The following is a 24,442-nucleotide window of genomic DNA, read 5'->3' as shown; positions in this document are numbered from 1 at the left end:
ATGACCGGGTTGAGTGTGGAGTTTCAAAGATACTTATAGGTGTGGGTCATGTGATTACGTATGCATTTCTTCGTCTCATCAGATTGCATCTTATTTTGGACAAGTACAGTATGTATAATTTATCGAGATAGATACCTAAGTATGGTAGAAATACATATATACGCTTATTCTACTAACTAAATAGGCATTTCCCTGGATGAACTCCCTGATAGACGTGGTCCATAGGTCTAGATCTCCACTAAACTTAGTGCCTGAATGGAACCGGGAACGTGGAAAACGTCATGGGACGTAGAGTTGTACCCAAAGGGGGCCAAAGACCAGGGGAGAATAGAACCGGTGCATCAAGCAAGTCCGGGTAACACCCAGCTCGGATTCAAATGAGAAATTAGATGTCCTTGTTGGTTGGAATATTTTACACTCCCAAAAGCTTTTTGGGCTTGGACTTCGAAGGCCCCTGTCAAACCTACTCTTCCACTTCCCTTCTTCCCCTCCCCCCATCACCCTCATTTTTCCCCTCCTTGTCGGATTGTGAAACTTTTCCAGTTATCTCACTTTTCACACTTTCTTATTTCCTCGATCTGTTGATTTTCAAATACAACAGGTGCCTAGGTGGATGCAGCCCGTGGGGCTCTTGTCGACCGTCCGTCAGCCTCTCCCCGCTCGCGTCCTTTGACCGCTCCAACCTCATCTATCCAACCCCAACCCAGACTCGTCCTAGTCGTTATGTCGGCTCCGGCGCCTGCCTCGAAGTCGCCTATGGTGGTACGCAGTCAATCTACCTCCTCTCGCCCCGCCCATTGGGCGCCTGCGTCTGATTTACCCCATCGGACTCGAAGCGTGGCGGTCCGATCGTCCAACACGTCCCAGCCCCAGCCCCCTCCACAGACACAATACTCACACTCCAAAACCCCCTCTTACGACCGTCGCCCGCCGGCAAACCACGCCGCGCTGGACAGCGTCGCCCGTCGGGATTTTGAGGCATCCAATGTCGCAAACATGCCGTCTGAACGCTCGCAGGAGCGCCCACCCACCGCAACCCGAACCGAATCCACCCGAAGACACCAGCGCACTTCATCCACTCAAGCTCATCAACGGGACAGTGTCGATATGACAAGCACCGCTACTGCGGACCGCGCAGCTGATTCCTCGCAGAATGCGACCGGCCCGGTCGTCCCCACACAGCCAAGGCGTCGGACGACGATCACTACACCAACGGGCCAATGGGCCCTGGGGAAGACTATCGGTGCGGGCAGCATGGGTAAAGTGAAGCTCGCGAAAAATATGGAAACCGGGGAACAGGTACAGCTTCCCTCCTATTCACACCTATTTATCTCATCCGCTATCAACATAACATGTTCTAACAATGCCCGTTCCAGGTCGCTGTCAAGATCGTTCCCCGACTTTCGACTGAGGAGCACCGCAACGGTCGAGAATCGGAGAGGGCGGACCGGTCAAAAGAAATAAGAACGGCTCGAGAGGCCGCCATTGTGAGTCTCGTTAGTCACCCATACATATGCGGAATGCGAGATGTGGTGCGCACAACATATCACTGGTACATGCTCTTCGAGTATGTTAACGGCGGTCAAATGTTGGACTATATCATCTCTCACGGCAAGTTGAAGGAGAAACAAGCCCGCAAGTTCGCCCGCCAGATCGCTAGTGCTCTGGACTACTGCCACCGCAACAGCATCGTCCACCGTGATCTAAAGATCGAGAACATCCTCATCAGCAAGACGGGTGATATAAAGATCATCGATTTTGGTCTCAGCAATCTCTTTTCTCCCAGAAGTCTTCTGAAGACCTTCTGTGGTAGTCTTTATTTTGCGGCTCCAGAACTGCTTCAGGCAAGACAATACACTGGGCCGGAGGTGGATGTCTGGAGTTTTGGAATTGTTCTCTACGTTTTGGTCTGCGGGAAAGTACCTTTTGATGATCAGAGCATGCCCCAGCTCCATGCAAAGATCAAGAAGGGTGTTGTAGAATACCCACCTGGCCTAACAACTGGTAAACATTTCTCTAAACTAACTTCTCGGTAAGTATTTTCACTAACTTCTTTTCACAGAATGCCGTCATATTATTTCACGTATGCTTGTTACCGACCCGAAACAGCGTGCCAGTTTGGCCGAGATTATGAGCCACCCGTGGATGAACAAAGGCTTCAATGCACCTCCCGAAAATTACCTCCCCCAGCGAGTGCCTATCCAGCTTCCGTTGGACCAAGAAGTCATTGAGAAGATGACAGGCTTTGATTTTGGTTCACCAGACTATATCACATCCCAGTTAACCAAGGTGCTGGATTCAGACGAGTACCAGCACGCTGTACGGCTCAATTTCCGGGAGCACCCAGTGAATAGCCAAGCCGAGCGAAAGCGCGGCGTCTTCGACTTCTACAAACGACGCAACTCTGCTGCTAGCCGTGATACCCTATCGGCACCTTCATCCGAGGCAATCCAGCTAGGCAATGATCCTCTGAACGCCTACAGTCCGCTGGTATCAGTTTACCACCTTGTCAAGGAGAAACTGGACCGGGAGCGATTAGAGAGTCGTCCTCCTACTTCGGGCATTCGTCCAATCCCGCTTGATGTGGGAATGCCGGAGCTCGCACCCCCAGAGGCTGCTCACACTAATCAGTACTCAGTTCCGGGAGAAAAGGACACTGGCCGACGGTCTCGTCCTCGGGCCAGAACCCACGGCGAGGAGGAGGTCACGGAAGGTATCAAGAATCTTCATACTTCCTCGCCGTCTGGACACGTAATGCCAGACACACCTGCGAAGAAAGAAAGTGCAGCGGCCGGTATTTTGCGACGTTTCAGCACCCGCAAAGTCAAGGACCGCAGCCGCGATGTGGAACGGGAGCGTATCAGCACCCCCAATACTCCGACACTCAACGTCCAACCCCCTGTCGATTCCGCGTCTCCCCTGCACCGTGGGTTTAGTGTGCGGAGAACTCGGCGGGCCGAGCCATCCCCTCCTATTCCCTCCGGGGGAAGCCAGCCTCAATACCAGGACTTCCTCGCTGCACCGGGCTCGAGCGAGTCAACTTCGCAGCCTAATAAGGTCTTGGGACGGTCTACCAGTGTCAACTCCGCTGACTACCGACCCCGAAGAGCGGCCCGAAGAGGCGATGCTGATACTTTGGATGTTGAGCGACAGCCTCCCTCGACGAGTGGCTCGGATCAGGTTGGTCCCAACACCCAAAAGGATCAGGCTGGCACGAAAGCCGGTGGCCGCACGCATACGCATACAGCACGTACCATGTCTTTGGGTCATGCCCGCCGTGAAAGCATTCAAGCCCGACGGGCCCGGCGTGAGGCTGCTCTCGAGGCGAACGTGCCCGAAGAAACTGATGAGGACATTACCGGTGCAGGCACCGCGCTGGAGAGTGCTAACGAAGGCGAAGACCTGTCTAAGCCGGTCTTCCTCAAGGGTCTCTTCAGCGTGTCAACCACTAGCAGCAAGCCCTTACCTGTCATCCGTGCCGATATCATCCGCGTTTTGAAACAGCTGGCTGTGGACTACGTTGAGATCAAGGGTGGCTTCCGGTGTCGACACGCCCCCAGCATCGACCTCGACAAGGTCATCGATGTTAGCCCCCCTAGCCCGGACCGCCAGGGCCAGGTCTCACACCGTCGCCGCATCAGCTTTGGTGGCCTTCTTGGCCACGACGACAGCCGCGATGACAGCCGTTCAGGATCTAACAAGCCACAACGCCGGCCCCAGACGCAACCAGACCGCAGTTTCGTCTCAAACTCAGACGCCTCGGATGACTATGTTGCTCGCGATAGCCAGCAGAGTGGCGCAGTGGGTGAGCGGGTGGTTGGGGAGACCACTACCCGCGTCCAGAGCGACACCGGCGAGAACCTGGTACTTCGCTTTGAGATTCTCATTGTAAAGGTCCCTTTGTTCTCCCTACACGGCATTCAGTTCAAGAAGGTCTCGGGTGGCATGTGGCAATACAGAGAGATGGCGAAGAAGATTCTTGATGCTTTGCGACTGTGATTTCAGCCCAAAGCTAGATATCTATTACACACCATGCACGTTCGCTCCGACAGGGATCACATAGAAGTCTTGCCTAGATGGCATTTATCTCTTATTCTTTTTCGTCTCGCGTTCCCCGCTAGGTACAGGCATAGGTACATTCATCAAACCACATGATACATCCCTACATGAGCATTTCCCATATATATGTTTATCCTTGCATTTCGGAGCTCCTTTTGTTCTGTCCGGTCCCCCTGCTCTCTAGCTCTTCCTCGGCCTATCATTCTGGGTCGCATCTACTTCTGTCCGTTTCCCACTGTCGTTCTAGAAAAGCGTGTTGGTCTTCTTGGTGTACATTAAAGTTGAAGACATATTATTGGTGCTTCTGTTTCTTTGTCTGTTATCTGCATGCAGCATCATGGGGCCTGCAGTTCTCTTTTAGCGTCGAGGCAGGGAATTGGCGTTGCATAGTCTCTGCTAGGATTATCTAGGCATGAATACTTTTCTTCGATTAAAGGGCTAAATTCTTCATCATAAATATTAACACTTCTGCCGGTAGAGTCAAACGAGTACCTATCCTCGATGCTGCGACAGACTGACGGGTGGTAAGAACGGATTGTGTTACATGTGCATGAAAATGCAACAAAAATACGATCAAAGAAAGTGGCCCTGGTCGTTTCTTGCATATGCACTAAATCCTATCTTCGGTATCTTTTCTTTGATCAACTTCTTTGTTTGATAGAGCCCACTCTGGTATATGGTCCAATAAGCTTTCAAGGCCATTATAAGAGACTTTCCGATCAGTGAAAGTACGTTCGTACCACCACAAGCCGTACCTACCCCTGCAGGCTGCCAGTCCCCGATCGTCCACCAACCAACCATCTTGGCCCCTGGGGTGCCTGCAGCCCTAGGGCCTAATGTTCTAACTGCCCGATGGAGGATTAAATCAGAAATATCTAAATGAAGAGGTTTTAATTAAATAAAATAAGCAAAATCTCGGTCGGTTACTCTTATGACTTGATAGTGTTTACTCAATTATCGATTCATGATTTACTATTACTTTCCAGATAAATATTAAGGGTATCCATGACCACCGAGATATGGTAGGATCTACCGTGACCTAGGGGCGGGGCGGGCGGCACAGCGGCAGGCGGCAGGCCCTGGTCCCTGGGCGGGAGGGCTGCCCGGGCCCTGAGTTGCCCGGGCAAGCTGTCGGCTAATCGCCTGCTCCTCGCCTACTCACAAGGTATGTAGACCACTCTCTGAGCCTCTCTACTTTCCGATTGAATCTCAAAATCAATGTGAATACTTGTTTTAGTAGCGTTATACATAGTTATTATCAAATTATGCTTAAATTGCGCTTTAGTTATTATCATAATCCTTATCTACCAGGAGGCGCTTATCGCGACACCTAGTAGTGAATACTATAGAAATATCAACTCGCGACCACGCAATGAACACCGCGAATATTCTACTCTTTAATACATAGATTTAATGAGAGAAATTTTTTATATATAATTATATAACGATTAGACATATGGCTCTTGTTAGAAGTTGCTTAGTAACAAGGTTTTAAGCGCTATCATTGGCCCATTAGCGTCAATAGTGTAGCAGCTAGTGTGCGGTGTGACCCGTGCGGCTGCAATCGGACTCGCCACTAACTACGAACGCGAAACCAAGAAACGTAAGTCGACTACTACTCACCCTCAATAAAAAGAGCTTATATTCTATTTATGATAATAGATAGTCTTCAAAGGGTATACAATTTAATTCGCTACATATTTTATTCGAAATAGAGAAAAAATTGTAACTAAAGCAAGGTCAAGGGCTAAGGCGAAACGCGAGCTTACCGCGATTCCGTGAAATACTACTGGCCATTGGCCAACGCGTACCATTGTAAAGCTACCAGTTTCCACCATTTTTATATCGTTATCTGCGTATAACCAGAATACCCCTATATATAGACCCCTGTTATATCCACTGAAATTCACAAGCCGACAATGCAAGTTGACCTTATTTTTGAAGTTCTTTGCTCAAGTCACCTTTCAAGGACTCCCAAAGGCTTTCTGAACTATTAAATAGATTTCGAAAGACAAAATTTCGTTGTTATATAAGATATTTAAATAAAATCGATGACTAATCTATAAAAGCTCGGACCACCACACTTTCATCATCTTGAACCTCCATTCTTAGGGGCCACGGGCCACCATCTTATATCGTCACGCAAATTGAAGTTCTTCCCCTTGGTCCCCCTATCTTACTTTTCGCGTTTCTCTCATCCTCTATTAAATCCTTGGCGTTCTTGACCCACTTCTATTTCAAGAACATAACATTCCCGCTTCTCTTTGAAGTCAAAATTTTACTTTTCTTTGTTTGTTTTTTGTCATCGTCGTCGATTCGTCGATGACCATCTTTTCTTCCGCATGTCACGCATTTAAAGACGCGTTTCTTTTTTTTAAAAAAAAAAGAAAAAAAAGAAAAGGCCATTACCTTCGCTGTCTCGTCACCTGAGCGTAGCGGGGGTAGTGATGACTTTACTCCCTGAGGCTGAGGGTGCCCTCCCGGCCAAGATACAGCTTGAAGTTATCGACTTAACTGGGGATGATGATGTTGAACTGACCAGAGATGCTGGCATGGGTGATCGAGAGGTGAGTTTTCAGGTATTGACACTTCGCAATTGATGGCTATTCCCACTTTATATATGTATATCTGATATATTCCCCCGCGCCGTGGCCTTCTTTCCAAAACGGTTGGCGCTATACATATATATATATATATGTTGCTCTTGCTTCACATTCCTCCTTTCAACCCGCATTCCCAGGTCAAACCCACCCTTTGTCGAGTCCGTGGGCTACGTGTTGAACTTTGACTTTTAATTGGATGTACTTCCCACATCTGATATACTTGACTCTTCATTTGCACCGGCGTCACCTAACGGTTGACCTGCAGATCATGCACCCGCACTATGACATATCAACCAATCACGGAATCGAGACCAATGACGCTAACCTTGGACATTCGCTATTCCAGGAGGACAAAAAGATGACAATTGTCTCCACGGTGGCTCATCGCCCCACCGCCGTCATTCCCAGCAAGAGAAAAGACGACGAAGATTCAGATTATTCATCTCCGACAGTGGATTCGGCTCCTTGTCGGGCCTCTCCGAATGGCGTCCTGACCTTGGCGCAATCGCGGTCAAAACTTAGCCGCACATCTACACCAAAACCGAGGATTTTGGATCAGGATGTCAAGATTAATGTCGTTATCCCGTCTCCTTCTGCGCATCAAAAGCGAGTGCTGGTTGGCAGTCATGTGCCCAGCATGGGCCTGTCTGAGAGGCGGTATCCCACTATTTCTATCGAAAAAAGAAGGGCCGCCAAAAGAGCCTATCCCAAACGAGATGAAGTCGACAGAAGCATCGTCTCATTGTCTATGTGGTCCGAATCCGGACCTGACTCTCATCACCCCTCGCCGGCCGACTTGCTGCGAGCTAATCTCAATGAAAAATTGAAACTCATCAACGGGCCAGCCATCACCTTTAACATCGACGACGAGCAACTGGCTATGCTCTCTGCTACCTTTGGCTTTGTAAATGATTATGTCCTTCTTGATGGTGTGACCCGCGTTGACGAGGGTTTCAATTCCGGATGCAATTGCATCGGCCCCTGTGACCCTACCGCTTGTGACTGTCTCTTCGAAGAAGAAGACTCGGATAAAAAGATCCCTACCTACCAAATCGCCGAGAATGGTCAGATCGTGCTCCGTCCCAGCTTCTTGGAGAGGCGTTCGAAAATCGTGGAATGTTGTGACCTGTGCAGCTGTAAGGGCAAGTGTTGGAATACGGCGGTTCAGCGTGGCCGCCAGGTTCGGTTTGAGATCTTTGATACAGGAGCTCGTGGTTGTGGTATGTAATCATTCTCCTGATTTGAATATCTATACTAACAGGTTCTAGGTATTCGTTCCCCCGACCCCATCATGGCTGGTCAGTTTATTGACCGGTACCTTGGTGAAGTCATCCTGCAAGACGAGGCAGATGCCCGGGAACTTGCAAACCAAAAAGGACAATCCTACCTGTTCGCTCTTGACTGGAAGATTGAGAACCCCGAGGATGGAGACCCCGATGACGAGTCCTTCGATGATGACTTTTACGTGATTGATGGTCAAAAGTTTGGCTCACCAACCCGTTTTATCAACCACTCTTGCAATCCCAATTGCAAAATCGTCCCGGTATCCACAACGGAGCACGGTGATGAGAACCTCTACCACCTTGCCCTTTTCGCCCTGCGAGATATCCCCCCAGGCACCGAACTTACCTTTGATTACAACCCATTCTGGGATGGCACGAAGAAGATCGACCCGCACGCTGTCAAGTGCCTCTGCGGCGAAGATAACTGCCGTGGCCAATTATGGCCTAACGCGCGCAAACAAGGCCCTGGAAGGTCTGGCCTCTGATACCCCTCATATTCATTGCGCTTTGTCTCTCGCCTTCATTTTTTTTTCTTTGCGGTATTTTACATAGCGTTCGTTCTTTCAGCTTCTCGAGCTTGCATGCATCTACCGGCGCCATGATTATTCCTCACGACCCCCGACCATAGTTAACGGACTTACAAAACATACAATCATAACGATTTTTGAATCAATGATCATCTCCTTTGAACATTCTGGTAATCAATAAATACAAAAGGTATATTGAAGAAAAACCTGTATGGTAGCGGATATAGATCTCGCTCCTGACATCAAATCTGAAGTCTGTACATCGCGCCTACTTCCATGCAAACCTTTGGAAATGCCCATAATTATATATACATATACAAACTCCCTTCCCCATACTCCCACCGCACCGAATCGATAATCACTTCCAACTCACAAGAGAATAATAAAATTGTAAAAAATCCTCAAGCCCGACCCTCCATAACCTCAAAAATCCCCCCCATAACAAACCGCGGCTGCGGCTGCTGGAACACGATATTTCCACTTCCACTCCCACTCCCACTTCCACGTCGTTCATTCCCACTCAATCCAGAACCCATTTGTCCATGCGAATGCGCATGCAACGCCAAAGACGCATTCATATCAATCTTCATCTCAACAGGTCTAGGCTCCATAAGATCCAATCCCTGACGTTCAATCACATCCTCATCACACCTTGATCGCTCTTCGCTAAGTGCCATATCGACAGCAGATGGTCGTCGTCGCACAACCATAAGTGATGATCGGCCACGTAGGACCGCGCAGGGGAGGACGCTTACTGCGTGCGGATGGCCATGGCTAGATGTAGAGTGGTGATCTTCTTGTGGGTGCGAGGTTTGGTGTTGTTGGAATGAGAGATTGAAGAGGTGGTGTGGGGATGATTGGTTCCTGTTTGCTCGCTCCCGGCGACGGAATGTGAAGGTTGGTGATGATGGTGGGGAGGTTGTTCGGGAGCTTGGTGGGCTTGAAGTGTCACTCGTTGAAGGTCGAGTTGTTTGAATGGGAGAGAATGGTGATGAGAATCGATCCATGGTTTGTTTTCTCTTGCTCTTGGTGGGGTTGATGTATGTGGAATGCGGGTATAGGATCAATGCGGGAGGATGAATCCCAGTAGTTGTAACTTGGTTGAGTGGTTACAGGGAGAAAAGATGTGAAGTTGAAATCCGGGTGAAGACAAAGGTTCAAATATAATTAAGGCTCATAAACTGCAAGGATGGGCTGCAGGGAGTTTGAGACATGAAATGGATATCGGATGCGGTGGAACGCATCCGGATGAATGCCATTGTACCTGCGGTTCCTGTTTTCGGTAATTTAGACATTGTCCTTTTCCGAGAACATCTAATCTACATACATGAAGTATACTCTATTTATCTAAATTCCGGTCACTTTTATTTTTATTAATCCTTTTATCTTTCTGGTTCCAGCCTCCTTATTCCGGTGATGAAGATCTATATGATCCAATAGTTCGGACCCACTTGATTCAGCCACCGATATTGAAAACGTTTCTATCTGATAGTTGGATGTACACGCCACATTCTATTGAAGGGGAATAGGGAAAGAACAATAAAGGAGAAATAAACGCCCAAATGGTAGATCCCACGCCGCTATGCAAGATGCTTCCAGAGGATGCCAGGACTGGGTATTGTACAGCATGGAAACAACAGGAAACGCCCTAGGCCCAAAAACAAAACAGAGTAAAAAATGATAAGTCGCTCAATGGAATATTTGAACACATAGCTTCTTCCGACCATCTATCGTCCGTATATCCATACTCGTCTCTCATGGAGACATCAACATCATGCATTAAGGTGAAGCTGGTTCAGTAGATTGGGTCGACCGATTTGAGCCCTCACCGGATCGTCGCTCACCTGATCGCCGCTGCGTAAAACTACGCCGGATACTTTCGCCCCAGGCAGAGTTATCTAGCGAGTTCATCACATCTTGCACGCTCATGGTGCTGTTCTCTTGGGAATGGTCGGCACCCGAAGCCGAAGCCGAATCACGGCGCTCACCAAAATCGAATGACGCGCGATCGCCATACATATGGCGTGGTGTGCGCGATGGACTGATACTGGCCCATTCCGTCGGGGTGCTGGCACCCGATGATCGGCCAGTCATAGTAGTGTCTAGACGAGGCAGGTCATGCCGGTGGGCACTAGGGCTGGATTCCGCGCGGCGGTGCAAGGTAGACGACGGTGAGAGCATTGGCGCAAAGGCTCCTTCGAGATCAGGCTGGGTTTGTGGCGTCATCATGCCGGGGGCTGGCTCCTCGTGCTCCTTGGAGTCATCCACGGGGTCGTCGACGTAGATCTCGGGTACTGTGAATTGAGGAACGGTGGTCATGCGGGCGTTCTTCTTGCGTTCAACGGCCTGGCGGAATCTACGGGACCAGTACAGAGTATCGAAGAAACCCATCACGGTGTTACGGCGGACAGCTTCCTCGACACGCTGAAGGCGTGCTCGGCGACGAAGGAACTCCTCTAGACGTAGACTCTTGCTATCGCTGATGATATTGTAATGGGCGAGAATCATCAAACATTGGTGGAAGGAAATACCACGGTCGGGGTCTGCCGAAACCAGGACTTCTTCGTAGAAGATATTGAGCCGCTGTCGCCGCTCACGAATGGTATTAATAGGGATGCGGTTAAGAATGCGGTTGAGCTCTTTCAGATCGACCTCATCCACAATGTCCTCCGCACGGAGTTGCATCATCGGATTCAAGGACTCTGCCGAGTGCATATTCAGTGAGTGGAAGGAGACCATTGAGTCTCGCGCGTTGGTTCGACATTGATCTAATATTGCGCCGACGGTAAATTCTCCGTCGTAGATCCGCATCGTGAAGATGCCTGAGAGCTCCCCAAGTAGCCGGGGAAACTGCTCTTTAGAGATGAACCCAGTTCCATCCGGATCGAACGTCGACCAGGCCTGTTTGAAGCGGCGGATCTCTTCGCGACTCACCGCATATAGCCCGCTGCTTCGTTGGTAGACATAAGAGAAACTTTCGAAAATAAGCGAAACAAATAGTGAGACAAAGATGTACATGCTGATAATGTTCCACGCAATGAAAAGAGTCCGAGACCAGCCGGCACTGCCGCAGTCGTTTTCGAGGAAGTTGGAACTATATGTGCAGTAAGGGGGTTCCATGGTGGCAAAGTCTTCCATAATTTGATTCCATCCCTCTCCACAGCTGGATCGAAAGAGCAGGATGAGTGTTTTGGGAACGTCGCGGAAGTTGAGATTATTGGTCTCGTTGCTTCCGAATTTCGTGAGACCAAAAGCTTGGTTCATGGCGATGCCGAACACTAGAAATAACACAAACCAGGTAGCAAGGAGATTGCCAATGACTGGTAGACTAGCTGCGGCAGTCTTGAACAGCTGGTCCAGCTGGTTATTTCGTGGAATGAGAAGCAAAGCAATTGCGACGAGAAATAGCTTGTTCAACTCAAGAACAACCTGTGTCGAATATGCGATATGCAATACAGTGGTGACCCATGCACCGGGTACAGCTAGGAGAGAGTATAGGTCCCATGAACTTCGGCTGAACCGGTGCCATCCAAGGCCGACAAATCGGATCACGACATTGGCCACGTAGACGAACATGAAAATAAAAAATAGAATGGCTAGACAGTATTAGCTAGTGCCTTATATCAAACGACTATAAGGATCAAACTTACAACGAGCCAACTCCCACATTTCAGGCTCCGGGTAGAACTCAAGCACCAAAAGGACCAAATGTATACACAGGGTGAAAGTAACAAAGTGCGCCCATCGACCGTGTTTTTTGACAGCGATACGATAGCACCACTGCTGCCACTGGGCACTCTTTTCGTGGAGGGAACGTTTGGACGGTGAAATCTGTCGAAGGATTTTCCGCAATTCCAGCCAGGATCGTTGTTCAGCGGTCAAAAAGGCAACACCGGTCTGTTCTGTGTAGTTGCGCATGAAAACAGATACAAACAGCGTCAGGACAAACACGGCTCCAAGCAAGTTGAAGACCACAAAGAAGAAGCCGTTGGCGGGGGCAACATTGTCCTGAGGCTGTAACCCAGGCCCGACAATGCTCATTACGCTTTGTTGGACATCGATCCAACCTTCCTGAGACACAATCTGGAAGAGAATGAAGAGGGAGTCGCCGAAATTGTCAAAGTCGTAGTAGGTATTGCTCACAGTTCGGGGCGCCATGACATCCCAATTGTAAGGGGAGCTAGCGTATTCATTGACGCAATAAGTCAAATTACCTGAAAAGTTTCCATCGTTGCAGGTTAACAACTGTCCGTTGAACAAGTTGAGAGCATAGATGGCGAAGGGGATTAGAAAACTCAGCGAAACCGCCGCTGCAGCAATGACATTCATTCCCCCTAGGATAATGACGGAATGGAAAGTGTCCTTCGCGCTATCACTGACATTCAGCAAACGCAGAGCCCTCAGAGCTTTGAAGGCACCGATAGGTCTGGAAATATTGTAGTCCTTATACAGAGTGCTGCCGACGTTGACCCACAGAGTGAGCAATACAACTCCGTCAATGAAACCCCAAGAGCTGCGGAAGTATGCATTGGGTGTCCAGAAAAAGCCATCGGCAATCACCTTGATAGTCGCCTCGATGGTGAAAACGACTGCAAAGCCCATGTCGGTGTAGACAAACCAATTGCGGTCCGAACTGAAATATTGTCTCTGGTACAATGGGGTCGTGATGCATGCAAGCAGGACCATGGCCACAATGGCCGCGTAAATGAAGGCTGAAAAGGTATACCACACTGGCTTATATGGATCCACGCCTTCAACACGTTGGTTTCCGCGTCCAGGACCAACGATTCGCTGACACAGCTTTCGGACTGGGTGATGTGGTACAAACATGTAAAGCGACTTGTTGTATTTCGGGTGTTTGATGAGATACTCTCTTTGTGCCCGCTTCCTCGCCTCAGCCGCCGAAACCACTTCTCTGGCCATGGTTCTGGGATCCAATTCTTCGTAGGCCCGTGAAAACTTTAGTTTCGAGTAGAATGGGTTTGGTTCCCGGCCCATAATGAGAGCATTCGCCTTGGCCAAGGCCTGCGAGATGAAACCAGGGTCAGTGGTCTCTGCAGCCACACTGTCAGGAAGCGCAGTCTCTCGGCGCCGGGTCTCCGACTCCCCTTCCAGCTTCTCTTCTTCTTCATCGAGAAACTCGCGGACAACGGCATCCTTCAAAAGCATTTCCAACGCAGCGGGTCCATGATCAAGCGGATCCTTATAGCGATCCGAATCGCGGCCCAGGCGAAGAATCTTTGAAAGCGCAAGGTTCCCTTGGGTAGCCTGCCCGACATGCTTCTGCTCCAAAAATGCCCGAACCTGTTGGAGACGTTTCTCGTCCTCTGACACATCAAAGCTCTCTTGAATGACCGCAATAAACATGTTCAAAATGATGAAGTTGGCCACAATGAACCACAAGATGATGAATGAGGCGGAAATCCAAGCGGTATTGAAGTGGGTCGTGTATGCAGTGACGTTATACAAGATGGTTGTCCAGTTCTCGCTTGATAAGATCTGATACATTCCCAAAAACGAGTTATAGATATCGGCAAACGTGGTCTTGATGTAATTTCCAGTTGGATCTTCAGAAGGAATTTGACTGCGAAAGAGTTGGGTTGCAAAGATGGAAACGAGAAAAGTCATTAAGAAGAGGAAGAATATGAGGTTGAGCAGACCAACGGTGTTTCGGAAGACAACCATGATAAGCTTTCTTGTGACAGGGATTGCCAGCACAATTCGGTAGACCCGAAAAATTTGAAAGAGCGTGAGAACGCTGTAAGCACGGCCCGAACTTTTAATGGGAGGTATCTGAATGACACAAGTGACGACAACAAGGAGAAGGTCGAGCCAATTTCGGGGTCTCCGATGAAATACACGCCAATCCGATGCAAAGCGCACAGCAATTTCAAGGAGAAAGATTAGTGTGACCACTAATTCTGTGTTTGAAATGAAACGAGCTCGTTCTTCTGCCATAGTGGAACTTCTCAATGCTTGGATGATAAGGTCGTAGGCAATGATGAGAACCCAAAAGTATTCGGTTTTGTCGTAAAATCGTTTGAGCGTGCTCACTTTTCGGGTCATGGTATCATCGTCTTCAACATTGTCGATCTTTTGAATGGCGAAAGCACTGCGTTTGCTTTCCTCTCGTATGACCTGGAAAGAATGGGTAATGACTGCAACGAGCAGATTCACCAACCACAGACTTAGAATAACTATACCGAAGGCAAAGAACAGCGCTGCTGCCAGATAGTCACTGTCGGTGGTGTAGTAAAGCAAGTCGGTGAACGTGTTGGAACTCATGATGACAAAAACCGCCTCCAGTGACTGAAAAATGTTATCGAAACTCAGTGTTCCATTGTAGGGATTACTGCCTTCAACGCAGAGGGAACCTGTGGGGCACATATAGCCTTTGGCGGTAGAACTGGCCGGAACAGTCCCAGAGCTATCAAGCCAAGGCATATGCTCCCCTGTTGTGCTGTTGATATACCCGCCGCAGAATTGAATTGTGCCGTAGGGATCGTTCGAAGTGAAATTAGAAATGCCCTCAGGATCAACCCAGACGCAGGTTCTCTTAAGACTCGATTTGAAACTCTGCATGCCGACAATAGCGAACAGAAGCCAAAAGAATCCAATGAGAAATGCAACATGCACAAGAAGAGGTGCGGCGCGTTTAAGACTTCGAAGAATTACAGAAGTACCGTTGGTGAGAGAAAGCAACCGCAAGATTCGAAGACAGCTCATCATGCGAAAAATGTAAAGCTGGTGAGTTGCCTCCAAGCCCTGTAGTGAAAGAACGAAGGAGACCCAATAGGAAATGATTGCCACAAAGTCCAGACGATTGAAAGAGTGGCGGAGGAACGCACGGTGGGCGAGTAGAGTGCGGCGTTTCTGCAGAGGATCGTCGTAGGTTTCAGTTTCCAGTGCATTCATCCCAGTAAAGGTTCGCAAGATAGAAGCCTGGGGGTCGGGTTGTAGGAATGAAACTTTTTTCTTGGTCGTTTGCCGATGTGGAGTAATGAGGTTCTTACCCTTCTCTGCTATCGCTTTCCTGATGCCCAGGTTTCGGTTTAGCGTGCTATACTCCCTCGGGTTGAAAATAAAACCAGAGACCAAGATCTTGGCGCCAATTTCAAGGGTATAGATGATGAAAATGGTAAAGAAAACATAATCCAACGGAGTACTGCCCCAATGCACCGCCAAAGGTCGATTGAATACTGATCGTGAGGACTCCACGATCAGCAGAATAGTCTGAACCACAATAATTACCAGAATGAAGGGTTCCATGTACGAATTCACGAGAATATCGCAAAGCCAGAGTCGAAAGGGGTTATTGGGACCCAGGAAGCCCAGCGACCTGCCTCGGAAAGGGTTATTTCGGTACTTCCACATCGTTCTCGACGCCCGGTTCTCTCTCGGCGGCAGTCCAGGGGTGGTATCATGGGCGAAATCCGTCAGCGCAGGTAGGACCGGGGGCCCTTCTAGCCGTGAATTTTTTTGGGACTCTTCCCGTTCGATTGACTGCTGCACGATTTCCGGTTCATTACTCAGGTTAACCACTCGCTGTGACATGGATTTCACCATCGAACTGGCACGCTGCAGCGCCCCGCCAGAGGCCGATGGGGATAGAGAACGAGACCGCGCGCTACTGCCACGGCGTCGGCCCAATCCATCCTCCACATGAGGGAGGTCATCGCCTAGACGCGACCCATCACCAGAGTGCATGGAATAACCGCCAGTATCACTTCTTGGTCGACCTTCAGCTAGGGCGCCACTAATCGGCTGGAGGAATCGGGGATCGGTCAAGCGTGCAGTGTCGTCTTCGTCGTCTGCTTGGGGCGCATAATTGTCGGGTTCGTGTGAGCTATAATTGTCCAAGGGCACGTTATCGAGATCGGAGGCACCATCAAAGTCGTGTCTAGCGGAGGGTCCTGATAATGATAATCGTGGCGCGTCAAAGGTAATTCCGAACGACATCGCCTGTGCGAGTGCACCCAGATCATTCTCCTCATCTTCAGGTGATTGAAATGGGTCCCTGTTATTTGCATTTGCCAAGTCGACCGGCGACTCCTCTGCAACACTCTGGTACTGCTTGCGGGACCCTCTTCCCATTAACGATCGTCGTGAAAAGACTCCGCCCCCCACACTATTGGCGCGGCCTCTGCTATGGCCATCTGCGGGGACATTGATGTCGGACCTGGAAAGATCCTGAAGCGGGATCTGATTGGAGGTATCATTCTCGCCAGGGCTTTGGCTATTTGACGCCATCGTCAAGGGTATAGATTATCGAATCGTAGACATCGCAAGGCTATACGTGATCAAACCGCGACAGGAGGGTAAGGTGTCAAGAGGGCGGTATTCGTTGGTTTCGTAAAGGAGTCTGATGTACAAGAGTTCTCTTCTTTAAACCAGCGACTCTCGGAGCATTGCTAAGGCCAAGAAAATGAATGGGGCCTAAGCTGTGTTTAGCTGAACAGGTGTTTTAAACCAAAAAAGTCGCCGGTCGCAAATCCACTAAACGGGAACAGCGCAAGAACACTTAATGGTGATTGGTTGATTTGGAAGATTACACCTTATCCGGCCGAGGAAATCGGCTTGCACATTGTTTCACACTTAAACAGAATCAATGTGAATAAACTAAAATCCTACAGATTTATAGAGAAGCAATGACTCTTATCTTCAAATATACAAATAAATAAATCGAACTGTACGCAGCTATGTACCTGAATGACTGATCTTTCCGTGGTTCTCCGGGAAATTACACTTTTCCCCCCTTGACGCCTCACGCTATCTTAGTTGATGACGAGGCCTTAGTCAAGAAAAATGTTGCCTGGTGGGGTTGCTATGTTACCAAAAATAGTATATTATTTCACCATTTTCTTTGCATAAAGATTTGTAGCGACCTATATCAATCCGTGTCCATCTTAGATTCATCCTTCTTGACATATTGCCGAACGCCATCTAGAAACGCCTCCACTGCATCACCCCCACCCAGGGGTACACCGCCTCGACGCATAAATCCTCCATTTGCCACTGGGATTTGCAAAGCTTCACTGATACTAGGCAATCCACCATCACGAAGGGCCACGGTAAGACTGGCCAAGCTTTGTGTGAATTGAGGAGACCGGAGTACCTTGCGAAGAATATCTTTTTTCTGAGTGAGATCAAGAGAAAGAAGAGCCGCCTGGGCCAACTCGGGGTCCGTGTCCGCCTCGGAGGCCTCTGCATTGCCCTGGGCCATCAGAAGCAGTGCTGGCGGCAAGAAGCTTAGGAGGTGGTCGGCAGTAGATTCGTCGGCGGATTCAATAAATGGAAGAGTGGTGGGAGGCGGCAATAGTTCTTGGAGAGTTGTAGAAGGTCGCTCGGGTTCCTGGGTTTGAGACTGGCGTTGGCTACCCAGAGACCGCAAGAAGTCTTGAACGACCAGGGATGGATCGGAATCATCATTCGCTCTGATAATAGAAAAGAAGAAGTAATATGTCAGACGTTCATAAGCTCTAATTGAGGTGGGCAGAGATATGTACCTACGCTCGTCCACCATCGGCACCACCTTCACGCGACTCCTGGCCCTCCTCGCGAATATCTCCTCCGGTCGCATCTGGACCAGCTCCACCACTGCCAGCAGCGTGGTGACTGGCGTCATGGTCTGTTCCCTCGACGTCTTCCATGGTCTCATCATCGTCGCCAGATGGTCGTTGGGGCAGGCTGGCGATCTCGTGTTCCACATCCACATCCTCACCTTGCAAAAGAACATCAACAATCTCTCCGAGCTTCAAGTCCCGGGGACTGAACCAGTTCGGGTCACCACTTTCGTGCTGGGATTGAGACTGCAACCAGAATAGATGACGCTGAGAGCTGGACGAGAACTTCAAGACAAACACACGACCGTTTGTGGCACCCTTTCTGTAGGGGGTAAAGCTTCCATCTGTAGGAATCATCACCAGGTCGAGATTGTCCTCGTCGTCAATGGGCGAGCTGCGAGGCCGCCAGCAGAAGTGCACCAGGTCATCTTCGGAGTAGAGGTAGATATAGCCGGGAGTGGGCTTGGGTTTCACAGTAGCAGGGGTTGTGGAGCTCTAATTTCTAGGGGTCAGTCCTATCCAGAGAAATTCAAATCACATGATCCTTCAATGTGGTCTAATTGATGAGGCCTGGAGCACGTACATCAAGGTCACAGATACCAGCTTTGAAGGTGATGATGTGAGTTCTCGACATGATGGAAGAGCACCGCTATGCAATCTGGCAATTTTGAAAGACTGAACGGTTTGATGAATTCCACACCAGGTGGATGAAAGGTGGTCTTTGGAAGGTAAAGGTCTGGAGTAGCTTCAGGATACGTCAGTTCGTGTTTGTGGTTGAGCAGCTGACTTGCACCGAGTGGGCGTGTGGGCTACCGTTGTGATCGGCCTTGGTAATCAGGCGGTAAGGCATGATGTAGTAGTTCTTATCGACCCGATCGGGAATCCACGGCCCTTGATTTCCTGGGGGAGATCAATACAACCAATTCGTACATGAATAATAAAATGTTGTGGCTAATGTAAACTCGTTTTCTATCCAGTGCTTGCATCATGAGCTGCTGATTATCCGCGCTATTTCCAAATACATCTCCTCGGGCTCTAGGCAAAATGCCGTAAATCCCCGCAAAAACCCGCTGGTTACGAAGTATATATGACATGGCGAAAATGCTCTTCCAAGGTTCTTCCTCAGCAATAAATTTGAACCTCATTTCTCGGTTCTTTTTGAACTCGATCACTAGTACAATTCAGCCATTATCCATGACTCTCAAAATCCTCATCTGCGGCGGGGGATGCGCTGGATCAGCACTAGCTTTCTGGCTTGCCCGCAATGGCCATCAAGTCGTCGTGGTGGAGCGCTTTCCGGCATTAAGAGCCACAGGTGCTCAAATTGATCTACGAGGCCAAGGCATTGAAGTCGCTAAACGAATGGGTCTCATAGACACCATTCGCAGTAAACTAGTCGACGAAGACGGCGTGGCTATTGTGGATTCAGAAGGGAAGGTTCATGCCACCTTCATGGCCAACAAGACCGGAAAGGGCGCACAGTCTCTGACCTCAGAGTATGAGATTATGCGTGGCGATCTCGTTCGCATCCTTTACGACGCTACGAAAGACAATGTTAAATATATCTTCGGCAAGACGGTTGTACATTTCGAACAAGACGAGAAACAAGTCGTCGCCCACTTCTCTGACGGGTCATCTGATACCTTTGACGTCCTTGTTGGCGCAGATGGACAAGGATCTCGCATTCGCAAAGCAATTCTGCCTTCGGATTCAGATCCATATCTTAGAACGGGGGTGCACATGGCCTATTGGTTCATTCCGCGTGCTGAGGGAGACAACAATATCCGCAGAGCCTACAACTGCCCGGGCGGCCGAATCATCATGCGTCGAACGCATAACTCGACCGAATCTCAAGTCTACTTCATACTCCGGGATTCTACTCCAGAGGTCTCCAGCATCCACAGAGCATCGGTGGAACAACAAAAACAGTTCTGGACTCAGCGATATCGCGGCGCTGGATGGCAGACTGATCGATTTCTAGAGGGTATGAGAACCACAGAAAACTGGTATTGCCAGGAAGTCGTTCAAGTCCGAACCAAGATATGGTCCAAGGGTCGTGTTGTGCTACTTGGAGATGCTGCCCACTGTCCCTCGCCTTTTAGTGCAATGGGGACCAGCGGGTCTCTGGTCGGTGCCTATGTTTTGGCGGGCGAGATCTGTCGACAGCCCGATGATCTTTCGCAGGCCTTTGCCAACTATCAAAAGACTTTGCGACCATTCGTGGACGAGATCCAAAAGATGAATCCTCGTATTATAGGGTATGCTTTACCGGAGTCGGAATGGGGAGTTGCAGTTCTGCGTTTCATTGGGTGGTTGATGTGTTTCCTTCATATTCCCCAGCTTGTTGCAAGATATTCCGATGAGAACAAGGGTGGATGGCTTATTCCAGATTACCCGGAACTCCAGCGGGGCTAGATGATGGCACAGATCGGCTGATTTGTTGTGATTTAAAGATGATCCGTGTTAGGCGAGGTAGTTTGTACATGAAATAACATCAAACAATAACAACGACTAGATTCCACCCAATCTTCACATCTTGACATTTCCCATAGAACTAGCACCCAAGTAGTGGATCTCTTTAGAGATGAGAGATGTTAGGGCAGCGTTGGCCCCACTTAAATCTTGGAAGGGCGAGACCCGCAATCGATCACATGACCCTAGAGCTGACTCATCGAGCTCCCTCACTGTTACTCGGCTAACCCTGCATCACGTGAGATAGGGCTTGCGCTTCCCACAAACCCTCATACCAGACTCCACTTGAAGTCCGCACATCAACCTCCAACACCAACCACCAACCCGACAACCACCTACACCTCGTCCCAGCAGCCACGATGTCGGACGCTACTGTTGGCCAGACGAAGCAGTTTGGAAAGGGTCAGCGCACTGTGCCGCACCCTTCCCAGCAGGCTCAGAAGTGGTACCCCGTGGACGATGAGTCGAAGCCCAAGAAGGTCCGTATACCACAAGTCAACCGAAACAATCGAAAGGAGCAACGCGGAGGACATGAGCATGGGATTGGAAACCGGGATGAATGCGATAATGGCGTCCGAGTCGGTCGAAGCGTCTTGAAACGACAAATAAAGCGACAAATTTGTTGATGAGACCGGGTAGCAGACCGCCACAAACTGTGGAGTTTTTCTCAAACCTCTCATTCAAGCGCATCGCATTTTCGCATTCATTCCGGCATACCAACTCGGCACATTCAAGCGCAGACCATTCGATTGATAGTCATTTCGAGGTTCAATATTCTGACTTGTTTGCTTTTCTAGGTTCGCAAGACTATCCGTCCCGCCAAGGTCCGCGAGAGCCTCCAGCCCGGTACCGTCCTGATCCTCCTCGCCGGTCGCTTCCGCGGCAAGCGTGTCATCCTCCTCAAGCACCTCGAGCAGGGTGTTCTCCTCGTCACCGGCCCCTTCAAGATCAACGGTGTTCCCCTCCGCCGTGTCAACGCCCGCTACGTTATCGCCACCTCCAAGCGTGTCGACGTCTCCGCTGTTGACCAGAAGACCATTGAGAAGATCTCCGCTCCCGGCTACTTCACCAAGGAGAAGGCTGCTGAGAAGAAGACTGAGGACGCTTTCTTCAAGCAGGGCGAGAAGGCCCAGGTGCGTACCGATTGATTCGGATCTACCCTTAAAAGCCGAGCATAGACTAATGTAATTTCCGTTTTACAGAAGAAGGTTGTTGCCAGCGCCCGTGCCACCGACCAGAAGACTATCGACCAGTCTATTCTCGCCGGTATCAAGAAGGAGGACTTCCTCGGCAGCTACCTTGCCACCACCTTCAGCCTGCGCAGCGGTGACAAGCCCCACGAGATGAAGTGGTAAAAAAGTGCGATGCGGCGGCCGCGGGTTCGGTAGATAGTTGAGGAGGACTCATCTTTCAACGAGGGGCGGCTCGGTTGCAAATCGGCATCCTTTCGCGTCACGGAGGGAGCGGTTTTATGATTCATGTAACTTCAAGTGGAATCCGTTTTATTACATGCTTTCTAGGATTCTGCGTTTAATTCGGACATCCGGCTGTTGTTTGCCTCTGCCTAAAGCCTGTTTTCCCCTCTCGGCGCGGTCGATTCAGCATGACCTCCTTTCTCTTTTCTCTTCGGGGAATGGGGGAAAAGAGCCGTGGTGTGAAGAAAGACTTCAAACAAAAAAAGATTAAAAAATACCTCGCTCCAGCCACCCGCTGGATTCTCTTTCATGTTCAGTATGACATACATCCCCCATTTCCAGGTACAGACGGCAATCCAAAATTGGGTCATTTATTTCTATTTTACGGATTTACAGTAAAACCTATATCTACCTCTACGTAAATAAAAAGTTAAGCCACAGATCAACAGATCAGATCGATAATACTTTAAAGTGGACATTTGAGGCTCCATTGTGCGGTAACGACGTAATTGATCGGTTGAGATCCGGGGATTTCAAAAATGCACATGTGGAAATTAATCCCCGTACCCCCTAAATCCATTTTAACCCACCAGGGCACATGTATAAATATACTAGTCCTTGTCTGTAATCTACCTTTCATCTTTGCTTACACGATACTAAATCTGTGGGTACTTTCGATGCACTTTAATATTACACGTGGGAGTTCTGGGCCGGGGTATATATATATACGTGGAGCAACTGCCACAAAATATGTTAACCCCTGTGTTACTACCTGGGTATACCGCAGACTATACCGCAGACTTTTTTGGACATATGATTGAAATGCCCAGCCCCCGACTTTTTTTCTCTCTTCATTTTCTTCTATTCTGGTATAGATGAATTTGGAGAGTCCTATGACTATCTCAGTAATCCGGTAGGAAAGAAGGTAGGACTCTGAGCGGGAAACTAAGTGGGTTAATGGTAGGAAATAAATTAGGATATATGGTAGGAGATATCGTATAACATCTAAGTAGGCGCTGCGCGAAAAAGGGCGGCAGAAAGCCTCTAGTATGGGCATGATATATATACATCGAGGTCCAAATATGCATTCAAAGCAAGCCAAATCCTCCGACATCAACTCTCTATGACAACTCATAACATTCATTTCATATCAATTCCAACCTTGAAGACCTTGGAATCTCTTTGGAAAACACCAAATAAGACATCTGTCCATATGTCTAGTTGCGACGTCATCACATCACTTTCGTGGCGCCGTATGTCTGCGCAGAGTCCCCTCTCTTATCTTCCTCTTCGAAACCTCCATGGCCTTTTTGACCTGCTTCTCGATCTCCTTCTCATCCAATTCCGCCACAACATCTTCCTCAACAGTAGAGTCACTAATGCTTGTTCCAAACACCCAATCCAAAACACCCCAAGGCCCGAAATTGCCATCACCTCCCTCAAGAAGATGCTCGTCAGTCCGACGCGCAATCCCACCCAAGAAAAAGCTGGTTGGCATAACAGTATATCCGGAATACGCGAAAGTCTCCTCAAGGGACACAGTCGACAAGAAGAGAAGATAGGTAAGCATATGGAAGCGGAGAAGCAAGGCTGGTAAATAGGTAGGAAGGAAGCGAACAAGGACGTAGACGAGCGGGTGATCGTAGTGCGCGGTGAGGGGGAACGGGGTTCTGAGATTGTGGTACCATGACTGGTGCGACCGAGTCAAATACCGGGTGAAAACTGTTCGGTGATTATGCAGAGCGTAGCGGTGGATATAGTAAGTAAAGATCTAAGTACAGAGCACGATCAGCAAGTCATCCATCTTACGCCAGATAAGAAGAAGAGTAGAAGAAGGCCTTGCTCATACTTCACGAATCAGTAGGCCGACTAGCAAGCCCTTGCCCATTTCCCACGGCATGGGGAGCTTCATAGACACCTTGACAGCACTGCGGATCCGAAGACCCTGGACCAGCAGGGTTTCGACACCAGCCTGAAGGACCGCTGCAAGAAGCAGATTGAAAATTGACCAGCCTGCGACCTTCAGGTCCCTCACGCGAACATTGCCCTTCTTCCTGCCACTGGGTAGACCGGCCTCGCCCTGCGCCTTCAAGATCACGGCTGCAGACGGTGTGAGGATGTCGAACAGGAAGAACAAAAGGGAGGGTAGGACATAAAATAATAGGCGCACGGCGACTGAACCGACTAGCTCGACTCGGAGGGGGGAGTGCGACAGCACGAGTGTCGACCAAGTCACGTAGAAGAAGATAAAGTTGAGACTGGTTGCGTAAGATGACATGGTGGGGATGAGGAGGAGAGAAATAACAGGGAGTGAGAATATGGCATCCATTGTGGCTTATAATATCGCAGCGATGGCTTTAGAAATGCCCCAAACTTTTGGTTGCAGCTGGTTTGGATGCCGGTCGAGTCTCTCTTAAGAGCAGAGATCTTTGCTAACCCTCGACAGGTTGAGGGGTTTAAGATATAGACTGTATCGAAAGAGTATGTTTAGAAATACATTTTCAAGACAAAGAAGTTCGT

The 24,442-nt window shown here is 49.3% G+C and overlaps 8 protein-coding genes across 8 annotated transcripts; 4 read left to right on the top strand and 4 right to left on the bottom strand.

The window, feature by feature from the left end:
• Positions 1-723: 723 nt before the first annotated feature.
• Positions 724-3,999, top strand: kin1 (putative serine/threonine protein kinase Kin1; the record flags this gene model as incomplete). Its single annotated transcript, XM_057143482.1, has 3 exons — positions 724-1,299; positions 1,377-2,004; positions 2,063-3,999. The coding sequence occupies 3 exons, from the start codon at positions 724-726 to the stop codon at positions 3,997-3,999; spliced, it is 3,141 nt and encodes a 1,046-aa protein (XP_056992770.1).
• A 2,931-nt stretch (positions 4,000-6,930) lies between these two features.
• Positions 6,931-8,430, top strand: clrD (uncharacterized protein; the record flags this gene model as incomplete). Its single annotated transcript, XM_057143481.1, has 2 exons — positions 6,931-7,882; positions 7,931-8,430. The coding sequence occupies 2 exons, from the start codon at positions 6,931-6,933 to the stop codon at positions 8,428-8,430; spliced, it is 1,452 nt and encodes a 483-aa protein (XP_056992769.1).
• Positions 8,431-8,873: 443 nt separating this feature from the next.
• Positions 8,874-9,479, bottom strand: N7520_009546 (uncharacterized protein; the record flags this gene model as incomplete). Its single annotated transcript, XM_057143480.1, has 1 exon — positions 8,874-9,479. The coding sequence occupies one exon, from the start codon at positions 9,477-9,479 to the stop codon at positions 8,874-8,876; it is 606 nt and encodes a 201-aa protein (XP_056992768.1).
• A 772-nt stretch (positions 9,480-10,251) lies between these two features.
• cch1 (calcium channel protein CCH1) lies at positions 10,252-16,722 on the bottom strand (the record flags this gene model as incomplete). The annotated part of the gene is made up of 2 exons (XM_057143479.1): positions 10,252-12,068; positions 12,123-16,722. The coding sequence occupies 2 exons, from the start codon at positions 16,720-16,722 to the stop codon at positions 10,252-10,254; spliced, it is 6,417 nt and encodes a 2,138-aa protein (XP_056992767.1).
• A 640-nt stretch (positions 16,723-17,362) lies between these two features.
• N7520_009544 (uncharacterized protein) lies at positions 17,363-18,669 on the bottom strand (the record flags this gene model as incomplete). The annotated part of the gene is made up of 3 exons (XM_057143478.1): positions 17,363-17,906; positions 17,983-18,530; positions 18,619-18,669. The coding sequence occupies 3 exons, from the start codon at positions 18,667-18,669 to the stop codon at positions 17,363-17,365; spliced, it is 1,143 nt and encodes a 380-aa protein (XP_056992766.1).
• A 560-nt stretch (positions 18,670-19,229) lies between these two features.
• Positions 19,230-20,450, top strand: N7520_009543 (FAD/NAD(P)-binding domain-containing protein; the record flags this gene model as incomplete). The annotated part of the gene is made up of 1 exon (XM_057143477.1): positions 19,230-20,450. One exon carries the CDS (start codon positions 19,230-19,232, stop codon positions 20,448-20,450), a length of 1,221 nt encoding a protein of 406 aa, XP_056992765.1.
• A 416-nt stretch (positions 20,451-20,866) lies between these two features.
• Positions 20,867-21,862, top strand: N7520_009542 (60S ribosomal protein eL6; the record flags this gene model as incomplete). Its single annotated transcript, XM_057143476.1, has 3 exons — positions 20,867-20,986; positions 21,305-21,640; positions 21,710-21,862. 3 exons carry the CDS (start codon positions 20,867-20,869, stop codon positions 21,860-21,862), a joined length of 609 nt encoding a protein of 202 aa, XP_056992764.1.
• Positions 21,863-23,159: 1,297 nt separating this feature from the next.
• On the bottom strand, positions 23,160-24,251 carry N7520_009541 (sterol desaturase family protein; the record flags this gene model as incomplete). Its single annotated transcript, XM_057143475.1, has 2 exons — positions 23,160-23,693; positions 23,772-24,251. The coding sequence occupies 2 exons, from the start codon at positions 24,249-24,251 to the stop codon at positions 23,160-23,162; spliced, it is 1,014 nt and encodes a 337-aa protein (XP_056992763.1).
• Between the last annotated feature and the right edge of the window lie 191 nt (positions 24,252-24,442).

Source organism: Penicillium odoratum (genome assembly GCF_028828045.1).
Source record: "Penicillium odoratum strain IBT 22623 chromosome Unknown utg000006l_segment0_segment0, whole genome shotgun sequence".
Classification (NCBI taxonomy): domain Eukaryota; kingdom Fungi; phylum Ascomycota; class Eurotiomycetes; order Eurotiales; family Aspergillaceae; genus Penicillium; species Penicillium odoratum.
Note: the sequence above shows the minus strand (reverse complement) of the source record. Positions and strands in the feature narration are given on the sequence as shown.